The sequence below is a fragment of the Chelmon rostratus genome, chromosome 21, assembly GCF_017976325.1.
Source record: "Chelmon rostratus isolate fCheRos1 chromosome 21, fCheRos1.pri, whole genome shotgun sequence".
NCBI lineage: Eukaryota > Metazoa > Chordata > Actinopteri > Chaetodontiformes > Chaetodontidae > Chelmon > Chelmon rostratus.
In genome coordinates this window covers 21491757-21515172 of record NC_055678.1, presented here as the reverse complement: position 1 = coordinate 21515172, position 23416 = coordinate 21491757, and the positions used below count along the sequence as shown (strand labels likewise).

Here is a 23416-nt window from a genome sequence, read left to right as displayed (position 1 = left end):
TGGGGATTGAACCAGCAACCCTCCAGGAGCCGGCCCTGTTTTCTAGCCTTTAGAACAGCACTGCCCCCTCTTGGAGGTGACTGTCTGTGATTTGAGGCTTGCTGTGTTAATGTGGTTGGAGTTACAGTAGTTCATAGCTCTAATCCAAGTCACAGTTCTGTCCAGTTGAAGCCGTCTGTGTGGTCTGACCTTGTTTGCAGGTACATGTGGGACTCGGCATTGTCCCGGATGTCACTCGTTTGTGGCTCTGCTTCAGCCACAGACAGGGAGGAGCAGCAGGAAGCTGCCTGCTGTCGACACACACGATTTATGACACCTCGTCTCACTTTGAAGCGTGGCTTCTGTTTGTACACACCGACTGCTGCAACCACTCACACACACACACACACACACACACACACACAGAGAGAGAGACGGCAACAGCAATGCATCTGTGTTGGAAGTAAATCTGTCACATCTGCCACCTGTCACACGTGTCACATGCACACACAGATGAGCATACATGTATGCATGCACACAAACACACAATCACACGATCACACACCAGACACACGCACAGACTCAGTATTTTGATCGAATTGTTCAGTTTAAAAGACTGAATATCAGCATCACTCTTTTCTGTCAGAAAATACACCTCAATAGTACCACATTAAAAAAACATTGCAGCAAATACAAGAGTGGGAAACATATTCAACCTAAAATATGATGATGTCATGAGATATATCAAAATAACTGCACTGATATGATCTAATGTTTCAACACTGTATTACTTCTGTGTGTGTTTGTGTGTGTGGGCGGAGTTACACCACAAGTGACCTATGGCTGAACCCTCAAGACACTTCCGTCTGCGAGGGCACACACACACACTGATGCACACAGATATACACATACACACACAAAAACACACACACACACACACACACACACACACACACACACACACACACACACACACACACAGTACTTTGATATACATTACCTGGAGACTGACCCTTACCCGTACCATAACTCCTTCTTGCCAAACCCAACCCTTAACCCAAGTCTTCACCCTAAAATTTAATGATTTACATTACGGGGACGTTTGTCCCCATAAGGAAGGCAAGTCCCCACAACATGAGTAATACATGTCCTCACACACACATACACACACGCACACACACACACACACACACATACACACACAGACACACACACACACACACTGGAGTTGTGGCTTAAAAACAAGCAGTCAGCAAATAATGAATCCTGTTAAAAAGCCATTAACACTGAGAGAGATAGAAAGGTCAAGAATGATAAATACTGAGACAGGAGGGGTGACAGAAAGAAAGGAAAGAAAGAAAGAAAGAAAGAAAGAAAGAAAGGAACTGAGAGAAAAACAGAAAATTAAATGAAGGGCAACAAAAGTAGAGGGCAACTGAGCAAGACAGAGAGAAAACAAAGATAGAGAGGAAGAAGAAGAGAAAGAGAGGAGAGTGACCTCTCTCTGAACTCACTGGGTGAACTTCTGCCTCAGTGTACTCCAGTTAACCTGTCACACACATACTGACACACACACACACACACACACACACACACACACACAGTGCCAGGAGGCACAGTTTCAGCTTATATAATGGGGAGCAGGAGGATAATATGTGTGTTTCCAGTTCAGCTTTGGAAGTATGAATAGGAGCTGATCCCAGCATTAGTCATGTCAGCACTGGCTCCTGTCTCTCTCTCTCTCATGCACACACACACACACACACACACACACACACACACACACACAAATGCACAAGCATGAATATACACAACAGCCCAATCGTGACCTCCAGTTTCTCAAAGCAAACACATCACAGCAAGGGAAGCATGAAGTCAGGCAGAAAAACAGGCAGAGTATGTGTCACTGCCTGATAATGAAGGCATTTTAACTCAAAGAAAGTCAAAGAAGTGTCACTGAAGAACGTAAAGTCTGACACTGATAGAAGAGGTGGGCGCTTCAGAAATCAGTGACTGAGACAAACAAGTGAAAATAAAACAAAAGATCAGTTTATGCAACATATCCCAGGTAGTTCTTGTTGGCACCAGGTGCAACAAAGCTTTAGTGATAAGGTCTCATCTCCTGACAGAGCTTTGGACATTCAGTGACAGTGTTTCCATTTATTTCTACAGTATCATATCGATTGTAATGTGCGCTGATGATTAAATTCACAAACAAACAAAGGATGGCTGGACTAGGGCTGGATTTCATTCCCCTCTCTGTGATTCATTGGATATTTCATATATAATTTCATCAGTGTCATCAGTAAGTGTACGGTTTTACCTGATGTGAACTAAAATTCAAAGAAAGCTCATTTCTGTCTGTAAGAAATTAGACACAGAATAATGTCATTATTTCCAACAAAACAACCCAGCAGAGAAGAAGACAACCCCACTCCACCACAGCAGAGTCTCTGCAGAGTGAAAGGTGCTGCTTGAAGCTCCTTCTCTTCTTACAATACACAGCCTTAAGTCATATGTGACAAAAATATATCGACCAAATCCAAGAGCCCTGCAAACTGACTTTTCACTCATTTTAACTAAAGCACAATAAAAGGTCTTGATAGTGGCCTGAAGGTGCTCCTGCCTTATTAACTGATCTTGAGTCCTTGTTGTCAAAACGGTGTTTGCATCCAATTCCAGTTTGAGGACTTTAAATATTTCAGTGTTATGCTAATGTGTTGCATTTTCCTGTATTTTGTGCTTAATGAATAAAGTTATTTCTGCAATGTACAGATTTCTCTCAAGTCATAATGGTTTCCTGTCATTAAAACATTTATATTTTCAGCTAAAGATACAATTTGTCCTATTTTAAAACATGTCAAGCACAATTTTAGCACCTTTAATTTAATTTAAATGTTTTTTTAATTGTTTTGTTTACGTCTGAGGCTCTCCTGGGAAGCATGAAATTGGATTTGTATACGAGTTTTTTAATGCATTGTCATTAATGTACAGACATATGAGTGAACAGTGTAAAGTGCATGATAAAAACTGACTAAAGAAATCTTTGACAGATTTTTTAGGCATAGTTTTGAAATGCATCCGTAGTGTCAGTGTGTCTGGTGTCAGTTCAGCAGTAATATGATCAATTTATTGATCTCAGGGCTACAGATCAAGTCTATATGAACAGATATGGAGATAAAACATAAAGTCAGAAACGCCACTCAGCCCTGACAGCTGGTCTCACAGTGAACTATGAAGTCCCAGAGTAACACTTTCTGGCTTGTTCTGCGTCGCCCTCTTCTGGTGAAGTCTGAGTACTGCATGTAAGAGCAGTTCTCATCCAAACCTGACGGTGGCGCAGTGGCACTGAAAATAAAAGACAGATACTTAGACACTGACTGACATCACAGCAGCTGTCTGATTATTTGTAGAAAGTCGTTTTGTTGTTGTTGTATGTTTTTGTCTTCATCGTTATGTGACAGACTGAGAAGATCTCTTTTCCGAGAGAGCTGGGAACAAGAACACAATCAGCAAACAGAAAGAACACAATTACAGCAAGACAGCTTTACGAATCATGAAAACATCAGACAATAGAGCTCTAAAATCTCCATGTACGACTTCAGTTTGAGGGCAGTTTATTCCATACTTCTGCCAGTGTTAGTGTCTCAGTACTATACAACAAATTTCAACATTAGTATATGATGTCGATGTTAAAATTCAAAGACATTAAAAGGTTTTCTCTGACATTCAATAATAATCTTTTTTGTGGACCAGCAGCCTTTATATATTAAATTGTATTAGAACTTTGAGCTGCTCCTCCATTTCCTTGTGTGTTGCATTGTGGGAGAATAGTGTGCATCAACAGCACCCTTGAAAACAGACCATATTAAGGATGCACAGGGTACTGTGTGCTATGAGTGCTTCAGTTTGTCACTTAGCCAGCTGAACAAGTCACAAGGACACGGGGTGGAAAAGAATGGTGGTGTCCTTTAAATGTGGGCACCAGAAGGCTTTGATTGGTCGCACTTGCCTGCAGTCACTGCTAGATCTTGGAGAGTCATCGCCAGACATGATGTGAGATTGTGATTGAAAAATTCAGGTTTGATTTAGTTTTTCTGTTCAGCAGGATGTTGTGTCTCAGAGCCTGGTGGAGGAAGGATGACGCCTTCACCTCAAACGTAGGATGGAATAACTTATTATTTAATTGTCAGGTGGATGAATGTGCTAACCCAATCATCAGTAATTTAATTACCAATACAAAATCAAAGGCATTGATTCCTCTTGGAAAATGATTTTTGACTTAATTTATTGTATAAATACAGGAAATACAGGAAAATTCAGTGCTTATTATTGTATGTCAGGAACTGAATTTCTTGTGTGGGTGTAATTTTTCAGTCTGCTCTCACCATCCAATCTACTAAATGAAACCACAAAAAATGTGTAATGTGGAAATCCATTATACAAACAGTTTAACTGATCAAACAGCCTCAGCATCAAACACACGACACCAAACGTCTGATAAATCCATTTTAATGGAAAATGTAAAACCCTTTTGAACTTCAATGTACAAAGCATGTAACACTTGCACTTTAAAATTTGAAATTGAAGCAAGCCATGTTTTAAAAAAATACCTCAGTGAATGTATATATGTATATATTTACACATTATAGTAAACTTTTTCATTATTTTATCTTTTAACTTCAAAAGTTCACCATAGTAAATCTTAAACAAAAAACAAGACAATTCATCCTTTTCTTAAATAAATTACATCTTTTATGTAAATGTCTCAATTTTACAGCAAATACTTTTTTTCATAAAATGCTGAAGTGTATAAGCCATTTTGTTCTTACTTTACATAATACAACTTTACACAGTCTTTACAATAGTTTGGCAGTTCATTTTCAAAAAATTTATTTATGGCATGAGGACCGTAGAGCATCAACATTTCCCAAAGTTACAGGCATTAGCTGGTGTGTGTGTGTGTGTGTGTGTGTGTGTGTGTGTGCGTGTGCATGAGAGTGTGTGTTCTCCATCACAGTAGAGCCGTATTACAACTGAAAATCACATAGCGAAAGAAAAAAAAAACAACTGTACAAGTCACATTTACATTAATGCTTTTTGTCTCAATAACATCGCATATCATAGAGCTATAAAATAAATACATCTTCACAGAGGAAATAAAACAATGTTCGTATGAAAAAGAAATTCGAGAACAAAACAGCAACAGACAGAACTAGGAAAAAAGGACGAGACCAGACAAATTACAGAAGGAACAGGAAAACGAGGGAGCAGCAGAGCTCAATGTCTGCTGACTGAAACATCTGAGATTTCTGTTTTGCATTTTTTCCCCTCAAATCTTTTTTCTTTTCTTGATTTTTTTTAAACAGCAGAGATGACAGTTTTGATCCTGATGCTGCTTGCTGCTGGTGATTCTGTTGTGATCAGCGAAATCTTCTGTCCAAGACGTTGTGTGGGCTGCTGCTACAGACAGGGATTAAACCTCCTGGCCTTTATAATCCAGAGAAGATTACAGTGAGAGAGCAGCAGTGTCTCAGTCATCACTGCTGCTGCCATCAAGCCTGTGAACCCTGTGTTACAGGACAGTCTGAGTCTCTATGGAAACTGGATCTGAGCGGGATGCACTATCAGCCACACTAAACAGTTCAGTTTTGTTTCAGTGGAGGCTTGTGGTGGCGTTTTTAAAGCTCCCGTCCAACACGCTGCCCTCTGTGTTCTCCTGAGGTTTAATCCCTGTCAGTCCAGGCCTCCTCTGGTCTTGTGTTTGTCTCTTCTTGGCACTAAAGGTTTGGGGTGTTGATGGAGGTGGGTGCGCCTCTCAACGGCGACCTGGATGTGTGATATGGGTGCACCTCACACCGTGACGCCCCCTGGGTCACATGACCAGCGCTGATCCGACCACCTCTTGCGGTCACGTGACGCAGTCCACCACATGAGGAGGTGGGTGCGGGGAGAGCGAGGTGCTGACGAGAGCCGTGTCCCTCTCTGGAAGGTGTGGACGAGATCAAGGGCGTGTCATGAGTTCTCTTCCTCGTCGTCTTCCTCGGAGCTGCCTCTCTTCAGAGAGCTCACTGCCTCCTTCACACAGTGGTACAAGATATTCTTCACCTGAGGAGGAGGAGGAGAAAAAAGATGTTTCACAGCTGCACTTATTCCACAAGAGCTTCATTATTAATGTCAATGTGCATTCTACTGGAACAGTGTTTCAATCCTGAACTGAAAACTATGTACAGTGACTGAAGGGCCTGTTAGAACGCACAGTATTACTGTGTGAAGGATAGCTTCACAGCTGAGGGCTGTCTTAAAACAACAGTCAGGTGCCCATGTGAACACTGACACTGTCTTTGCTCGCTGTAATTGTTCCTCCTGTTCATACTGGACACTAAGTGATCCCTTCCTAACACACATCCAGTGGAAATGACGGTGGACAAAACACATCGTCCTATTCTGCTGATCAGGACATGATTTGAGTGCAGTGTTAAATGAGTGATAATGAGTGATGTTATTTTGAAAAGACACACACACAGTATCAGCCATTTTCACACACTCCCACAGTACACAGTGCACTGAGAGAAACCCTGAGACATGAAGTCCAGGAAACTCTCTGCAGGTGTCTGTACGGGCTGTGTTCACATATAGATCAGGGGAATATATATTCGAAATGATAAACCAGCAGAAGAATCCTGGTCCGGAAGGGGACTAAGACTCCAGAGGCCACTCTGTCTTGGTGTGATTCTGGTTAGAGTGTCTGGACAGCCGTCATTCAACTGGGCCAATCAGCGGGGTATGGAAAACTAGTTCAACCATGAAGCCAGAGCGACTGCTCGGCCTCCAGCTTTCTCAATACCATCGATCATTCTGAATGATCACCCTGAATGTGTGGTTTTTTTCTATTATTACGTTTCCCAAGAACTGCTCATCTAAACGACTTCACACTTGACGCTGCGCTTCCCAAGAACTGAGATGAATGGCTGTCGAGAATATTGAAGTACAGAGCTAATGCAACACACAAGCCAACAATTTACATCTTAATTAAACAGGAGTCATTGGTGCACATTGTAGATGCTCTAAGATAAAAACATTCAGTGTAGGCATTCTTTAAACATGATTCTCTGTTTGCACTGTGGCTCCTCCAGACAATCATCTGTCACACCTCAGTAAAACCAAACAGAGCTGATCTCTGGTTTTTTCCTACCCTGCAATCAGTCAATGTGAACACCACCAGAGGACAGACAGACAGACAGACAGACAGACGATGGATGGTGACTCAAACCTCATTTACAATCCTGTATACGGGAGAACAAGAGAAGAGTGTGTGGAGTCTATTTAGAGCAGAGGGACTCGATGTCCAGAGAACATTACTGATGATGACTCATTCTGTCATTCTGTCGTCCCTCATTTTATACTGACACACACGCACGCACGCATGCACGCGCAAGCACACACACACACAAACGCGCAAGCACACGCGCACACACACACACACACACACACACACTGCTACAGCAAGTGAGACAGGAGGAAGGAGAGAGTCACTGAATCAGTGATGGACGTGACAGATGTTGCCTGAAGCTGCAGAGCCAGTTATACTGCTGCACTGCCAAACTAACATTAATAATGTCCATGAGAGGGAAATCGTGGCAGGATCTCCACATTTTCATTTGTGTTTTAATTAAATAAAAAACTCTGATTCATCACCTGTAGTTTATCCTCGTAGTTTACCTCCTCTTTATTGGGCCGGAGCTCCTGGGTGAGGTGGAAGGAGTTGGCCACATGCTCAGGAGACACAAAGTCATTGATGACCTGAACACAGCTGTGGAGGTTCTGGACCTGACAGACAAGATGCAGAGAGGATGTGAGGATACTTCACTGATCCCTGAACTCAGATAATAACAGGACACAATCAGACTGTCATATGAATATGACAGAAAGTGAATGGTTTTACTAAATCAAGTGTTCACAAAGTGGTGAACCTCGACACTTCCTTGCTTGTGAAGACCGAGCCCTGCAAGGATGCTCCTTTTATACCCAATCATGACACTACCATATCAAATTATCCCATTCTGTTTAAGTTATGTGTTACACAGCGTCCAAACTGAATAAGGGTTGTATATACCTGGTGCATGGCCCCTGCTGGTATGAGTACAGAGTCTCCCAGGAATTGAACGACAGTCCAACCCTGAACTCCGTGTTCATCCAGCAGCCGTTGACGTTGCTTCCTGCTCAGGTACAATCCCTGCTCTCTGACTGGGTCCTGGTCTTGCGACACATCCAATCCCTGCTCCTTGCAGAGCTGAGGTGGTGGGTGGTGAGAGGGAGGTGTTAGTGAGGTCAATATTGATACTGAAGTTTACTACATTTTAATTTGAAACTGTGGCAGTTATTCAGTATCTGTTTCAGAGTGCTGACCTTGTGCAGGAACTCTCTGACTTTGTCCATGTCTCTGTTAAGATAGATGTGCCACAGCGCCCCCGGTGTCTCACTGGAGTCTTTGAGCCTCCTCCGAACCCCCTCATCCAGATCCTCCTCCTCCAGACGCTTCAACACTCCTACACACACAGACATACACTCATGTTCGGTGGCTGAATCTCATCACTATTTTCATCTTTTCAATAAATGATTGTTTGTGTTTTGCAATTTATCAAATAATCATTGACTATTCAGTTTAGAATGATATGATACATAGAAAAAAAGCAAAACTTCACCCAATAACTTGGAATATTTAGACTTTGTGCTGAATAAATTAACTGGATATACTTCCTTGATTTTTATGGGGCTACAACAGGGGCAAAGAGTGTATGATTTACGTATCTGCATGCGAAAACGTCACTCCTCTGGACCCGTGGTCTACTCTGAAGCCTCCAACGTGACCACGCACCTAGCATACACTCCTGTCTTTCTCCACACACACCCGCCTGGGTTAAGTTAATGTTTAGCTGATGTTATGCTGGTCAGACTGTGGTCTGCTCTAACCTTAGCTAATTATCATATCTCTTTGCCCCTCCCCTCCATGCCAAACAGTGACAGAAAGAAAGAAAGCAGACAGTGTAAACACAACTGTCATTGAAAAAACAAAAAATGAAAAAATAAATAATTTAATGTCTATGTTTAATTTTTCAGTAGAACATTTTTCAGTGCCAGTACAACTTTCTCCAATACGTCTTTCAATGACATGTTTCCTTTTTCAATGCCGAATTATATTTTCAATGCCAACACTTAAAGTCACCCCATAGAATTTACTTCTTTGAAAATATCATTCATATATTATGCATGCATAATGTCTTCCAACACCCTGTCTTTCAGTTGAAGATGTAACTGATTCAGTTAAGCCTCACCAGTTTTGGACAGGACTCCATTGCCTTTGGCTACTCCTACATAGACCAGAACAGAGACAACATCGGAGACTTCCACATGGAGGTTGGCAGTTCCAAAGTCCTGGTCCTGAGACGCAGCTACACCTACAGGGAGACAAATAAGTGATTCAGAGGAAGAAGGGGAGAGGGGGATTCTGTCTGTAGAGAACATTTTAAATAGAAATAAATGGACGAATGACAAAACTATGGACTGCAACATAAAGAATGCATGCATAATGCATAACAGTAGTAAAAGAGCAGGACCGAAAATTTACTCTATTTGATATTAAGTGGAATCTTTGGTGATCAGCTCATTCTTAACTACATACATATCCAGGGGTAAAAGCACACAATTATTCAAAGTTCAAACTGCCGTCAGGTTAAAGGCAGTATTCAGATGTTTGTCATGGGTAGATGTTTAACAATTTGGTAAACTACTCATTAATCTCTAAAGAAGCTAAAATATTACAAATCTCCTCACTCATTTTTCATTAGCATGCATGAACATGGAATTAAAGTGAAATGAATTGCAAGGTGAAGTTCAGTCATTGATGCTGTAAATTCCCCTCCTACCGTAGGCACAGCATAGTCTTGGCCCCAGATCTGGCCTGACAAAGAAAGATGGCAGGTGGGAGGCCAGGTTGAGGTTGCCCTCTGGATCTGAGTACTCTGGCAGGGGCAGGTTCTTCATCAAGTCATCATATCTGCAAAAACACCAAGTTGACATGGGCTCACAATCACTTTAGCCTTGTTAAAAATCTTAAGACCTGTGCTCATGAAATGTATGTGAATTATCATCAGAATTTTTAGCAAATTAGAAGTTTGCTTTTATATTTTGGGCTTTTAAGTTTGAGATTAAACAGCAGAAGGGTAATGGAGTGAAAAAGAGAGGTTATGTGTGCGCATGTGTACCTTGATGGCATGAGGGCCATGAACTCCTCTCCAGAAGGCCAGTCCTTCAGTCTGTAGACCATGGGTTCTCCATCCTTAGACTTGGGCCGCTCTGAACAGGTAAGAAGAGTTTAGTTAGACGGAATAAATCCAGTTTCCATTACTATTTTCTCAGTGGTTCAGGTCGACCTTATCTCACATCAGTGATGTCTGTCAGCAGCTATCTAATCAATCAAACAACAACAGTGAACCAAGTGCAGATAAACTCACTGGTGATGTCCTCAAATCCATCCCAGAACTCCTTGATCCCAGAGTTGGACACCACTTGGTCTTTACAGTTGAGGAGGTCTCCCTGATGGTCTGCAAACTCCTGGTTGAAGGAGTCAGCTTTCCACAGACTGGCATTGAGCCGTTTATGGATCCCTGACACTAACACAGGCTGGAAACAAAAACAAAACCATTCACATGGCCGTTGTTATCACTAATGACTTTACCAAGCACCATTAGCACAGTACTGCTACAATGACTCCTACTGTTGCTACTGTTTGTGAGACTGATGTGTACCTGTCCTTGTTTCCAGGACTCTCTGAACAGCTTCCAGTTGTTCTGGTTGCGGTGATCTTTCAACCACAGTAACCGCTTGTTGTTTAACCAGCAGTGGGAAATATCAGGATACTGATTGGTGGATTCCTCTGGCACTTCTGCAGTAACAGGCGCTGACTTCTTCCTGTCTGGTTTGGCATCCTCAGTAACAGCAGGGGCAGGGTTGTTGTTGTTGTTGTTGCCACCAGGGGTGCCAGACTCTTGCTTGATTGACAGTTTGGTGGCGATGTTTTGGCGGCTGGCAGGGATTTTATTCTCAACTACTGAAGCAATGATGTCATCAAGGATATTGGGCATGGTCCGCCCACCTTTTCCAGTCTTTAGAAAGAGAAGAGAAAAGGAAAAATAAGATTTCAATATTTCTAACCTAATTTCCTTCTCAATTTGAGAAACTGAAGCTCAGCTCGGCAGTAGGCATTGACAAGACTGGCTGGTACAAGAGGTGATAATATTCTATACTTACACATTACACATCTATGATTTACATCATACTCAGGGTGGGGTATGCTTTCCATAGGCAGTAAACTGAGTCAACTCATTTCCAAACTAACAATGTTTAATCCTTGATTACACCATAAACGTGTCAATCTGTGTACCTGTGAAGCAGTGGAGTAGACTGGTGCAAATGCAATTCCTGCATCAGTAGAGCCCAGCTTCAGCTTCCCTGCTGTGGTGGTGAGCAGATCTCTGAGTGTGGATCCCTGCTCTGTACTGTTTGCCACCAGTGAGGTGGTTTTGCACTGTTGCAGGACCTCCAGGCTGTCCCCCTCTTTGTCCTCCTTCACTGATTTACCAAGCAGCACTGACTCCTTGTTTTCTGTTAGAGAAGGTAGGGGGAAAAGGTTACTAATCACCAACATACTTTATGGAAGTGAAATACACAAAATGGAACAGGATCATTTGGAAGAAATCATTAAAGAAGTACTGATTGAATAATCACAACTGTACTGATTCTTTTTTTTAACAAACAGCCCAATCCAAATTTCTCTCCCTCCCTTCCCATCACCTTTCTTTTCCTCCCTGGATTTCTGCTCTGCCAGGTCAGCCAGGAAGTGCAGAGGTGACTGGGACTCTGGTGGGGTGACAGGAGCACTTCCTGCATCACTGCCTGGACTGCTTCCTCCACCACCTCCTCCATTAGTCTCTGCCTTGGTTCCTCCTTGGTCAGAGTTCTGCTGAGAGCCCCGCTCAGCTTTCACCAGGGACAGTTTGTTACTGTGGTTCAGGACATTCTGCAGAACCTGTCAAAGAAACATGAGGGTTAAAGGTTAACAGAATGGCTTCTTTGCAAAAGAAAGTCAGACAGACAGGGTGAAACGCTACTCTGAGCAGAAACCAAGCCCAAACGTTTTCATATGGGAAAACTGGAATCGTACCTGTGAGACTCCGTTCGTGGCCGGTAGTTTGGTGAGGAGGTTCTGTTTGTGGGTGCAGGGACAGTGGGATTTGATGCTGTGTTTTTCTCTCAGAGAGTGCATGGAAGACACCAACTCTGTCAGCACTGAAACATCAAAGTGATGCAGCAGAATTTAAATATTTCAGGAAAAGCGTTTCAGGGGGGAAAAAAACCCTAGACCTTTATTAAAATGGTTTGTTCAAGAAATGACAAGACAAAACAACTGCAGTAAGAGATAAAGAGAGGCATGGAATGCATACATGGTGTAAACAGGAAGACAAAGAGTACACAGTAGTGTGTGTGCTGTACCTGTGCCAGGTATGATCTGTGTTGGCATGAGGTGTTTGTGATCGTGGGGCTGGCCTTTCACACACTTCAGCCAGCCATACAGTTCTTTATCTGATCACAGAAAGATAGACACAAGTCAGTGGCTGGAATAATATCCACAACACACACACGCACACACACAAAGACACGCATGCACACATAGACATACATGCACGCGCATGTTAGATTTCCATCACTTTTGGGACACATAGACTTACATTCATTTCCTGGAGACTTTACCTCACCAAAATACTACTTGCCTAAACCCAACCTTACCCTAACCCTTCACCCTAATGAATGATTTACATTATGGGGACTTGCATTTTGTCATGACAGGTAAAGGCAAGCTCCCACAATGTGACTGTTTAAACAGATTTATGTTCCCACAACATGAGTAATACATGGCCACACACACACCACACAGACACTGTCATAGTTTGTTACAGTCAGTACAAATGATTCATAACAACACTGTTAACTTCCACACTGATGCATCCTTTTACTTAGTGGTACAGTGGTTGCCGGACTTTCACTAAATGCTGATTCAACTAACTAGCAGAGAAAGTTTGCATGCATATGCAGTATGCTTACATGCACACAAGAGACTAGGATACTTGGAGAAAGATTATGCAGGAAACTGTACTCCATCTGTGATATGAGTGCACGCCACAGTTCCTGTATAACCTGCTTCTCCAGTCTCTCATTTGGCTCCTAACTGTCAAAGCATACACACAGCTGACCTTTGGAGCTCCTTCTCTCCTTGGCCTTGTAGCAGTCCAAGCAGACAACGAAGCCGCATTTCTGACAGACCCAGTGGATGTTGAAGAGTGTTGCCTCACAGGCGTCACACATTTCCCGCACCCCCCTCACCGCTCGCTTCCACGCCAGCTTGGCTGAAAGACATAAAAAATGACTTCAATGTAAAAATGGAGACAGGCTTATTTAATCAAAATGTCAATCTTTTTTTACGACACCTTACCATCCTTCTTGACCCAGGTAGCTGCAGTATTCTCAGTCACAACCATCTGACAGAACTTGTCTCCTATGAAGCTGAGGATGTACTTGGCTGTGGTTTGGTCCAGTTGGCTCTCCTCCAGCACCCCAGGAACCCACAAGGCCAGGGCTTCATCATCAAACTGGTCTGGAGAGGAGAAGCCATCCATTCGGATGACTCCATTTTTACTGTAGGAAAGCCTGGATGGGAGGAAGTCAGTTACTAGCACACCACATGGGCAGCAAAGGTAACAAAAGCAGAAACATAATGATAAGCATCTTTCTAGGGAAGCCCTCACAGGGCTGCTGAATTTGAAAAGCTAAGAGTGCCACACACCTTATAAAAAGTCATATAAATAAGAAAGGCAGAGTAACTTATTGTGCTTTTAGAAAGGGAAACTTACAAAGTTGTCAAAGTTGCTGAGTTGTCTGCTCACATAACCACTCTGAAGATGCCTGATACAGATTATTATGCCAAATCTGACAATTCCTGGACATTAAGTATAATACCAGAGAAATGCACAGTAGTACTGTTTGTGACCATATATTTGGTGGGGAGATGTGAAGGCAGAGACAACAAGACACATATTAAGAGGTTTCCCTTTTCATTTCAAAATCTTGCAGAATCTTGCAAACCCCCTGCTGCACACTGACAGGATGCAGTGGAGATGCAGCTGCAAACACAACTATATGAATACAACTCTCTCTCTCTCTAAAATATAATATAACTGGATGGTTTTCTACATGAGCCATCTCTCTGTAAAACCACCATTGTCTATGATGTCCTTACAGAACCCAGTCAGCACAGGTTGTTTATGAAATCTCAGTCTACTGGGTCAGACAGGAAGGAGGTGAGATAGGGTGAGAGACAGCAAGAATTAGAAGTAAAGATGCAGAGAAGCGGAGAAGGAGACGGAGAGAGACTGCAGCAGAAGCAGTTCTGCAGTGAGGAAAAGATTATAGAGCAGAAAATCCTCTTTGGCAGATTTACCCTGTTCGACCCCAGACTGCAGCTGCTGCTTATCCAACTCCAGTGTGTGTGTGTGTGTTTGTGTGTGTTCAATGTGCATTCACAGCAAATGTGCATGTCTGAGAGGGAGAAACACAGACAGAGGCAGTACACACTGCACAAGCCATATGATTAATAATGTACTATATGTGTTGTAGCTAGGGCAGATGTTTGAAGAAAGCAGACCGTCCTTCCTCTCTCCTGCGCTCCCTCCGTCTGAGTTATTCTGTTTCAACATGCAGGCTCTTAAACAAAAGCTCCAACACTTGCTCTCTTTACTGAAGACTGTAGTGAAGGACAAAAAGGAAGAGAAGGAATTGTGGGCTTATTGCAATTACTATGGATCCCACATGATTCATAGGATGTATGGGTGCAGCTCTAATTGTAGTAATGTCCAAAAGTTACAGTAAAGGAAACCACATGAAACCATCAGAATTAAGGAAAATACCAGGAAAACATAAGAAAAAGGAAATAAACATAAAATCATGAGAGTTTTACCGTCTGAAATAGTAGAAGCGGCAGAAGACAGGGGAATGTGCAGGCTCTTCGCCCTTCTTGCTGCGGATCACCCTGCACTCCCGACACTTCTGCAGGTTGGGTCCTATTTCTGAACACGAATCGTCCTGCAGGAAAGACTCCCCTGTCTGCTTCAGCTTCTTCACCTTCCTCCAGTCCTTCAGCACAGATCGGGGGATCCCATCTGAGAAGAGTGACCAGTTTTGTGTCATTAACAATGGCTACATTTTATTATGAGATTAACAAAGGTTTGTACATAACCTTGATGTCAAAGACATTAAAAAAATCACAACATGGACATGAAAACACATCATATGAGGTAAATGGAATATTTGTGGCTTCAAATGGTAGGTTTTGCATTTAACTGTTCATGTAACATTTTTTTGTAACTCTTACACCTGACATGATCATTCGGGAACGTTTTTTTCTTCTCACCACTGTAACAGCCAACAGGATGGAGAAAGAAGAAGTATACATAAGCAATCTAATTACTTCATTTTCACATTTTTTGATTTCTTTAAAACCCAAGAACCTTTAATGACAGAAATCTTCCTTCTAAGAATAGTTAAAAGTAAGCCAGCTTATAGGGGTCAACACGAACACGTCATTGCATGTTGTGTAGGTGTAGTAAATAGTTGATAAATTGGTGTAACATTCAAAAAATATTCAGGTATAAAGGATTTTTAAAGCCCTTGGTTTCTGAAACCTGCATGATATAGCTAAACATTCAACTCCAACTGTCTGACTTTCATCCTACTCCCTCAGGGGTTTTGCTGCTCTGTTGCAATTTGATGAAACTGAACTGCGCATGTGGCAGGTGGCAGGTGGCGGTAGCCAATTTGGTGGCCTTTAACAAGGAAGTCCCAGTAAATAATCTGTTTATTTACTTTGTTCCAAAAGCAATAAATATGAACTCATTCCCTGAAATGGAGGCTGTCAGGGCGATATGAAGGATGCAGAACTTGTTGCCTGACTATTTTAACTCAATCCCTCAATCCACTCAATCACAATTTACTGCTGTCAGAAATACTTACCAAATGAAAATAGACCTTAACTAATGCACTATTTCCTCCTGTTTCAGTAACTTTTGCTAAAAAAAAAAATTAAACTATGTATTTGTGAGCCGTTCTAAAAGGTTCCTGTCTTCAGAAAGAACCAATAGACTTGGGGCCACAGACAAGGTAGGGAAGAGAACGACAAACACACTGTTGGAGTCTTTCAATGAGATTTGTTAAAAATAACAAAAGCATAGAATATTGCCCGCCTTATCCTTTAACTGCCACTTCGATCTTGCTGCCAGGCTTGCTGCCAGGTTAACTATTTAGAAAATATTGTCAGAACCAAAGCAAATGTCTACAAAAAGACTTACTGCTGCTGGCCAGTTTGAGTTTAGTCTTCTCTCGGGCTGATCTGAAGATGCCATTGGGCTTCACGTCATCTTCCTCCTTTTCGTTGTCTCCTTTTCTCTTGGCCATGTCGTTCTGTTTCTTTTTATAGGTTGGTTTAGGCTGACGCTTGGCGCGGCCCTCCATTTTGCTCTCACTGGTGTCAGAATCATCTCCCCCGCTCTCTGAGCCGGACTCGCATGGCCGTTTGTTCCCGCGCCTTGATGAAGTAGCTGCTTTCCTTTCGTCCCCTCCTCCTGGTGCTCCTCCCACCTTCTCCTCTGGCTGCCTCTCTCTCTCCGCTTTGCTTCCGCTGTCTTTGCTCATTTCCACCTCACTGGAGGTGGAGGCGCTGAGATTGACGGTACAGGGTTTGATCATTTCTGACATGGCTGTGGCGTTACTTGTGCTGGTGCTGGTGCTGGGCAGTTTCTCTGGTTTAGTACTGGTGGAGCTTGTACTAGCAATTGTGTTCCTGTCCTCCTCTGAGTGTCGGGTTAACCAGGCTTTCTTCAGCTTGTGGTAGTTACTGGGCTGTCCGCTGCTTGTCGAGGCCGACCCAGAGGTATGGCCGTTAGGCAGGGGACTGGACTTGCCTGGTGCCGTTCCCCCACTTGCCAAGGTGCTGCTACTGCAATCGACCGAGGATGATGAGGCTTGGCTGGAGGAGGGTGGCGGAGGGGAGTGGTGAATGGGAGCTTTGTCAATTGAATCAACAGCCGTGGAGGAGTTTCCAGTTGTGATGGATGTGGGAGCAGTGTAGAAGCTTCCTCTGGATTGGGCTGCAGCCATGGCAGCTATGTGCTTCTTGAGGGGGACATAGGAGGGGGAGTAAGACTGACTGGAGCTAGAAACGGAGCTAGGTGTGGGTGTCAGGCTTGGACTGGGCTGGGGTGTCCCTACTGGACTAGGGGGAGGCAGAGACCCACCTGGAGATGTGGTGCGTGAGCCTAACCCCTCCTGGTGCTCTCCTGGTCCAGAGTGGCTCAGCACCCAGCCACCAGTACTAGTTTTATGCGCTGAAATCTCTACCCGTGCTGAGACTGAGCAGCCCAGCTCAGGGATGGATGCCCCACTTTTAATCTGTATGCCAAAAGCTGATGTCCTGCACACAGAGTTTATGGTACTGGCTCCCAAAGTTCCCTGCATGCCACGCATAGAAGTCTTTTTATATTGGATACACATGTCATCCAAGTTGGAATTAGGTTGAATAACCCTGCCAGCTTCTGTTACACTCTCCCCTAGTCTAGGACATTCCCCATGAAGCTTGGCTGTATAGAACCTCCTCTGGGGGAACTCCTTATTGATTATAGCACCAGATTTGCTAGCACCAATGGGATTATCGTACTTGATAGATGTCGATGGACGCACAATGACTGATGCCATTGCGGCTTGGGGCTTACTCCTTGACACTCCTTTCTCTCCAGAGAAGGAGCCACCTCTTTCCTGAATCATCTCTCCACCTCTCCACCCATCTGTAGATGAAGTCATAATCTCCCCACTGATGGCTGAGGCCACAGAGGTGACAACGGCAGTGTTTCCATGACCTTTGACGTCCCTGAGTTCCGGCAGCAGCGTGGGGGGCTTCTGCTGCTCTGCCAATGTTTTGTTACCAGCTGCTGCTAAGCTAACTGGCTGGATGGGTGTGAGGGTTGGTGGAGACAAGCGTCCACCATAACCGGCTCTCTCCCTCTCCCTCTCCCTCTCTCGTTCTCTTTCCTTCTCCCGTTCTGCAGCCTCTTTACGTTCCAACGCATGCTGTGTGGGTGGATGGAAGACAGGCGCACGGTGGAGAGATGGCATTGCCCTGAGCTGGTGTTGCTGTTGCTGTTGGTGGTGGTGATGATGGTGATTGGGAGCTGCAGAGAAGGAGGAAGATGTAGAGGAGGAGGAAGGAGAAATGGCTGGGCTGCGGCGTTCTATCCTGTCTATGTGGTGCTGATGTTGCTGTTGGACAAGTGTCACCTGCTGGCTGAGCTGCTCAGTGATTTTGCCTGCTAAACCCTCTCCTCCCTCTGGCTGGTGCTTAATGAGGGGAGGGGGCTTGGAGAGGGAGGCTTTGGAGCTGTAGCTGCCCAGGGATAGAGCTCCCTGGCTTGGCACAGCAGCCCCAACACTGGTCACAACTCCTGGAGCTCCGGCGGACACTTTGTCATAGTAAGAGCTGAGCTCCTTGGAGGGGTAAAGTCGTGGAGGCTCATTCACCACACTGTTGGACAGCGTGGTAAAGTAGTTGCTCTTTTCTGACTGGATGACGTGGGGATGAGCATGGCTGGCTTTGGGGCTTGGGGAGGCAAGAGCTGGTATCCGGACAGGAAAGGCTGGATCTCTGCATCTTTCTCTGTCCCTGTCCATCCCTGGGTCACTAGAGCGCTGGATCTTAGCCGTGAAGGGAGCAACCTCGATGCTCTCTTTCAGGATTTGCCGATTCTCCTCTTTATATTTATTGGCTCGATCTGCTGCCTGAACTGCATCCTGTAAAGACAATGCAGGGTCTCGTTTTCTCATTTTCAGCGAGATTAAAGCACTTGAGGTAATCTAGAGGTCACTTTAGAGGTAATCTGACTTCCATATAGACCAATAAATGGGCCTGACATTTAGCACTGGATTTAAACAATTTAGTGGTGCCAATCCTATTTGGTATCCTGACCTGCTCTATATGGAAAGTGTCCTGAGACAACATTTGATGCGATTTGGAGCAGTGAAAATAAAACTGAGCTGAACTGAACTGCATCAACAGTTCAGTTGTGAGAGATCACTGTCTACTAGACAAGATATGACAGAAAAGGCTTATTAACGTTTCTCAAAAATATAAAGACAGATCCTTTGTCAATACATGAGCCATTTTTAACCACAATATTAAAGCCCTACCATGACTTTTGACTGATTTTGCTCATGTAGGTGTGGCTGCTCTTGTCCTTTTTAAAAAAATAAATAAATACATAATAGTGGAGTAGCTTACCTGTGTATTTGCCAGACGAGCCTTGCTGTGAGGGTCTAGGTAGAGGCGGTGCAAATGGATGTCTTTCCCTGTAGGGGTTCGACTCCTGTCTGTCTGCTCCTGCTTCAGCTGGGCCAACGACAACGTCCTTATTGGGTCCACAAAGCCTTTCTTATCCACATCTCTGCACACAGACAAATCAAACAATAAGTCATGACATTTCACATGGTTTCACCATATACTTTAACTAACGGCAGCCAGTTTGTACATGCTGTCCTTGTATGTCTTTCCTGTTATGCTAAAAAACATTTTATTCCATTAATGTTTGAAATAAGATGAAAATTCATTTTTCAAAATCCCATAAAAGCCAATTCTAACTATGAAAAGAATTGCAGAAATTCCATGACCAGATGGATGAAAACTTCAATGAGGCAGCATTTTGCAATAATCTAAAAGGCATATATTACTCAGCAAATAAGTGAACAAGGAATCCCTGAAAAACAGAAGTATGTGAGTGATTATTGTGGATTCAGGAAAGTCAGACCACACTTAGGTAACAGACAGGTGTAGACCATCTGCAGGGTATCATGGTATTACTGCCTGTTCAGCAGACGTGAGTGAACGTGATATAACTTGGCTAATGAGAAAGATTTTTTTCAATGCACACAAAATAGTTACTGACCGTTTTATGTTAGTATAAAGCAAATTCACATACTACAAAATTAGGCTTACAAATGTGTATTTGTAAAAATAAATAAATGTAACAGAAATCCACAAATACATGTATTTTAAGGTATTTGTAATTTTCATCAAAAATCAGAAATGCATTGGAAATGTGGTATTTTTTTTCCTCTCCATGTCCACCTACTTGCACGTCCAAAGAAAATAAATATATTACAAAACTTCAAAGACGACACAGCATAGTTGACCAGCTGCTTACTCATGGTAGAGCAGAAGCCTCGTCTCTGGAGTCTGAGTCAGGAGGAGGAATACCCAGTTGGATTTGTGTTTGTGTTTCCCTTAACCGATGCTGGAAACCTGACTGACTACTGACTGACTGATCAACAGTACAGTGAGTGCCTGGTGTATACAGTCCATGAATTGTAAATAATCACTGTTGCTGAACTACGAATACAAATGCTGCTATTTCAGTCTTGATTTCCTGATTTGATTTGGTTTTGTGGGGAGCCGCAGTTAAACCTGGAGCAGACTTTTGAGTTGTCTTTCTTGGACTCGACTGAACTGTTTTAAAGTTGTGGGGAAAACAAAACAGGCTCTTTACTGAGTGGACTGAACACTGTGGGACGAGTCTTTCACATGCACGCATTCACATACACAACAATTTTACTTTAGTTGCTTTATGTACACCAGTTGAAAAATGAATCGAGTTGTGTTTCTGCATTGCTGGTTTTTGGTGACTTCACAGTTTGATTGGCAGCGCTGGTCGTATTTTAATTGGTTTAAAGCTTAGCGATACAGAATTTTTTAGAAACACTGAGAATGAATGTTCATTGAAAAGCTATAAAATGAACTATGGGGTTCCTCAAGGTTCAATTTTAGGTCCTGCTCTTTTTAAGCTTTACTGCCACTTGGAAACATCATCAGGAGGCACAGCAACAACTTCCATGGCTATGCTGATGATTGCCGAGAGACAAACACGATGAGAAACTGCACACACTGGCACTAAATCCTGTCAACAGGTAGAAAACTTGTGAGTCATCTTTGATTTCAGTTTTGAACCTCATATTGGAAATGTCACTAAGACTGCATTTTATCATTTGGAAACCATTGCCAGAGTGCAACGGTTTCTCTCTCAAGCCAACACAGTGACACTAATGGATGCTGTTATTAACTGTAGAACTGATTAGTGTAATGCCATGTTTTCTGGTCTTCCTAAAAAGAATATAGCTAAATTACAATTAATTCAAAACTCAACTGCACAAGTGCTGAAAAAGACCAGAATGAAAAGAAAGCTTGCAATCGCACTAATTTTAAAGTCTCTGCACTGGCTACGTCTTTGCATCAGAATTGATTTTAAGATCCTTTTATTGGTTTATAAAGCTCTTAATGGTCTTAGTGCTACATATTTGTCAGATTTTCTTTTATCCTATGAACATACTAGAGGCCTCAGGTCTTCTGGGAGCAGCCTTTTAATTGTACCAAAAGTCCAAACAAACACCCATGTTGAGGCATCCTTTTGTTGCTCTGGTCCTCCTCTCTTGAACAGCGGTCCTGAACACCAGAGGGCAGCTGAGAGTGTTGCTATTTTTATAAGCAAACTTAAGACCAACTTTTTTTATCTGGCTTGTCATTGAACCTTATATATTTTTTTCCTTTATTCATTTGTATTAGCCTGTTTTACTGCTTCATTTATTATCATTATTCATTATTATATATATATATATTTTAAATATTTTTTCCATGTTTCTTTTCTATACTGTTTCATTCTTCACAGCCTATTTTTATATCTGGTTTTACTTCATCTCATCTCTCTTTAGTTGTTTTATTATTTTATTCTCTTTATTATTTTATCTTTATTTTTAATACCCCACCTTGCACTTCTGGTTTTACTCTCACTATTCATACTCACTTTATTTTATTATTTATATATTATATTGTATTATCTTTTATTTCATTTTATTTGGCTACTCTACATTTTTCATTTTTATCCTGCCTCTGGTTTTTCCTAATTGCAGATTCATGAAAAGCTATGATAGCATTTCCTCATTTCCTGTTCTTATTGATTAAGTATTTCTAACATTGTCATTTAATGGTTGAGAGTGGATCCTGGTGGTGTGTGTGGAACGCGTGTGTTGGGGTTGGAATTTGTATGGAACTGTGTAAAGCACCTTGTCTTACATTGCTATGTATGAAAAGTGCTATAGAAATTAGGTCTGAATAAAGTCTTTTAAAGAAGGAACTGAAACTGTAAAAGATGGTTGTCAGGGCATAAAACCAATGATCCGTTGATCTTTTAAATTTAAGAATTAATAGTCTAACAATGACATAAACGTCAGTGCTGAAAAAAAAAGTTGAAATCAAATATCAAATTGTGACCTTAAATTTGATTCTAATCGACTCACTTCTTTTACCCATCTGTCAAGTGAATGGCCTTGTGTCCCCACTGACTCCAGGATTCTTCTGAGATCACACTGGAGAGCTTTACGGACTAGCATGCAACTGGGCACAACATCAACTAACTACAGGCATGATTTGTAACATCACAAAAAGTTTGGAAGCCAATACTGGTCCAATATTTAACGTACACAAGCTGATGTTGAAAAATGAAGCCTCTGGTGCATTGACATTGAGAAAGGCCTTTCAGTAAAGTAAGAGACATCTCCTGTGAGGTAGTTAAACTTTTAGTATTTGCATAATCATTGATTTTATAATGAGGGAGGAGATGTTTTTATGTGGAAAAAACTTTCAGAAACACATTATTAGTCAAAGCACAGTGTTATCTGGAGGGGATCTTTAATGAAGCTCTAATCTTGATCCTAATGATGCATTTCCCATCAAACTCTGAAGCAAAACACACATTTAAAGGAATTGGCCCATTATTCATCTTTGGTTTGTGTGAGGCTGTGACGGTAGATCCAGCATCTAAGAAAACATTTCGTGTCACTGATCTTTCTACTCACTCTTTATGAATGTCCACGCTGGCCTTTGAAAGCGGAGGGCTTGCGTGTGTGTTGATTTTGACAGGGGGGCGGTGGGCGTCGGCACTGGCTGGCCGAACGGGAACATGGCTCAGCAAACCCAGACTGTCACCAGCACTACCAGCAGCCTGGTGCAGCCATGGACTGGCTGTGTTCTGCACACACAACACAGACAGAAAAGATGATCATATATGTTATAGTACAAAAAAATGCAAATTCGACACTTGGTTAAACTAAAGTATGTCTTTCACCATCTTTGAGATGACATGCAGAGAACCATAGTGATGATGTCATATAAGGACAAATCCTCGATGTCCTCCTTAGACACTGAGCAATAGAACAACCCCCAACTTAAACGGAAAAC

General features: G+C 42.6%; 1 protein-coding gene across 3 annotated transcripts in view; it reads right to left on the bottom strand.

The window, feature by feature from the left end:
- Positions 1-4475: 4475 nt before the first annotated feature.
- The window catches only part of jmjd1cb (jumonji domain containing 1Cb), a 121421-nt gene continuing 102480 nt past the window's right edge, over positions 4476-23416 (bottom strand). For all 3 annotated transcript variants that reach the window (XM_041962108.1, XM_041962110.1, XM_041962111.1), the window contains 19 exons: positions 23035-23207; positions 19415-19577; positions 16437-18927; positions 15050-15251; positions 13529-13743; positions 13290-13442; positions 12532-12621; positions 12203-12327; positions 11833-12067; positions 11423-11643; positions 10788-11144; positions 10494-10662; positions 10245-10335; positions 9906-10036; positions 9315-9437; positions 8389-8528; positions 8096-8272; positions 7678-7809; positions 4476-6087 (listed from right to left, as the gene is read on the bottom strand). In XM_041962108.1, coding sequence (XP_041818042.1) covers positions 5995-6087; positions 7678-7809; positions 8096-8272; positions 8389-8528; positions 9315-9437; positions 9906-10036; positions 10245-10335; positions 10494-10662; positions 10788-11144; positions 11423-11643; positions 11833-12067; positions 12203-12327; positions 12532-12621; positions 13290-13442; positions 13529-13743; positions 15050-15251; positions 16437-18927; positions 19415-19577; positions 23035-23207 — 5481 coding nt within the window. In that variant the 3' untranslated portion in view covers positions 4476-5994. The remainder of the gene's footprint in view (positions 6088-7677; positions 7810-8095; positions 8273-8388; positions 8529-9314; positions 9438-9905; positions 10037-10244; positions 10336-10493; positions 10663-10787; positions 11145-11422; positions 11644-11832; positions 12068-12202; positions 12328-12531; positions 12622-13289; positions 13443-13528; positions 13744-15049; positions 15252-16436; positions 18928-19414; positions 19578-23034; positions 23208-23416) is intronic.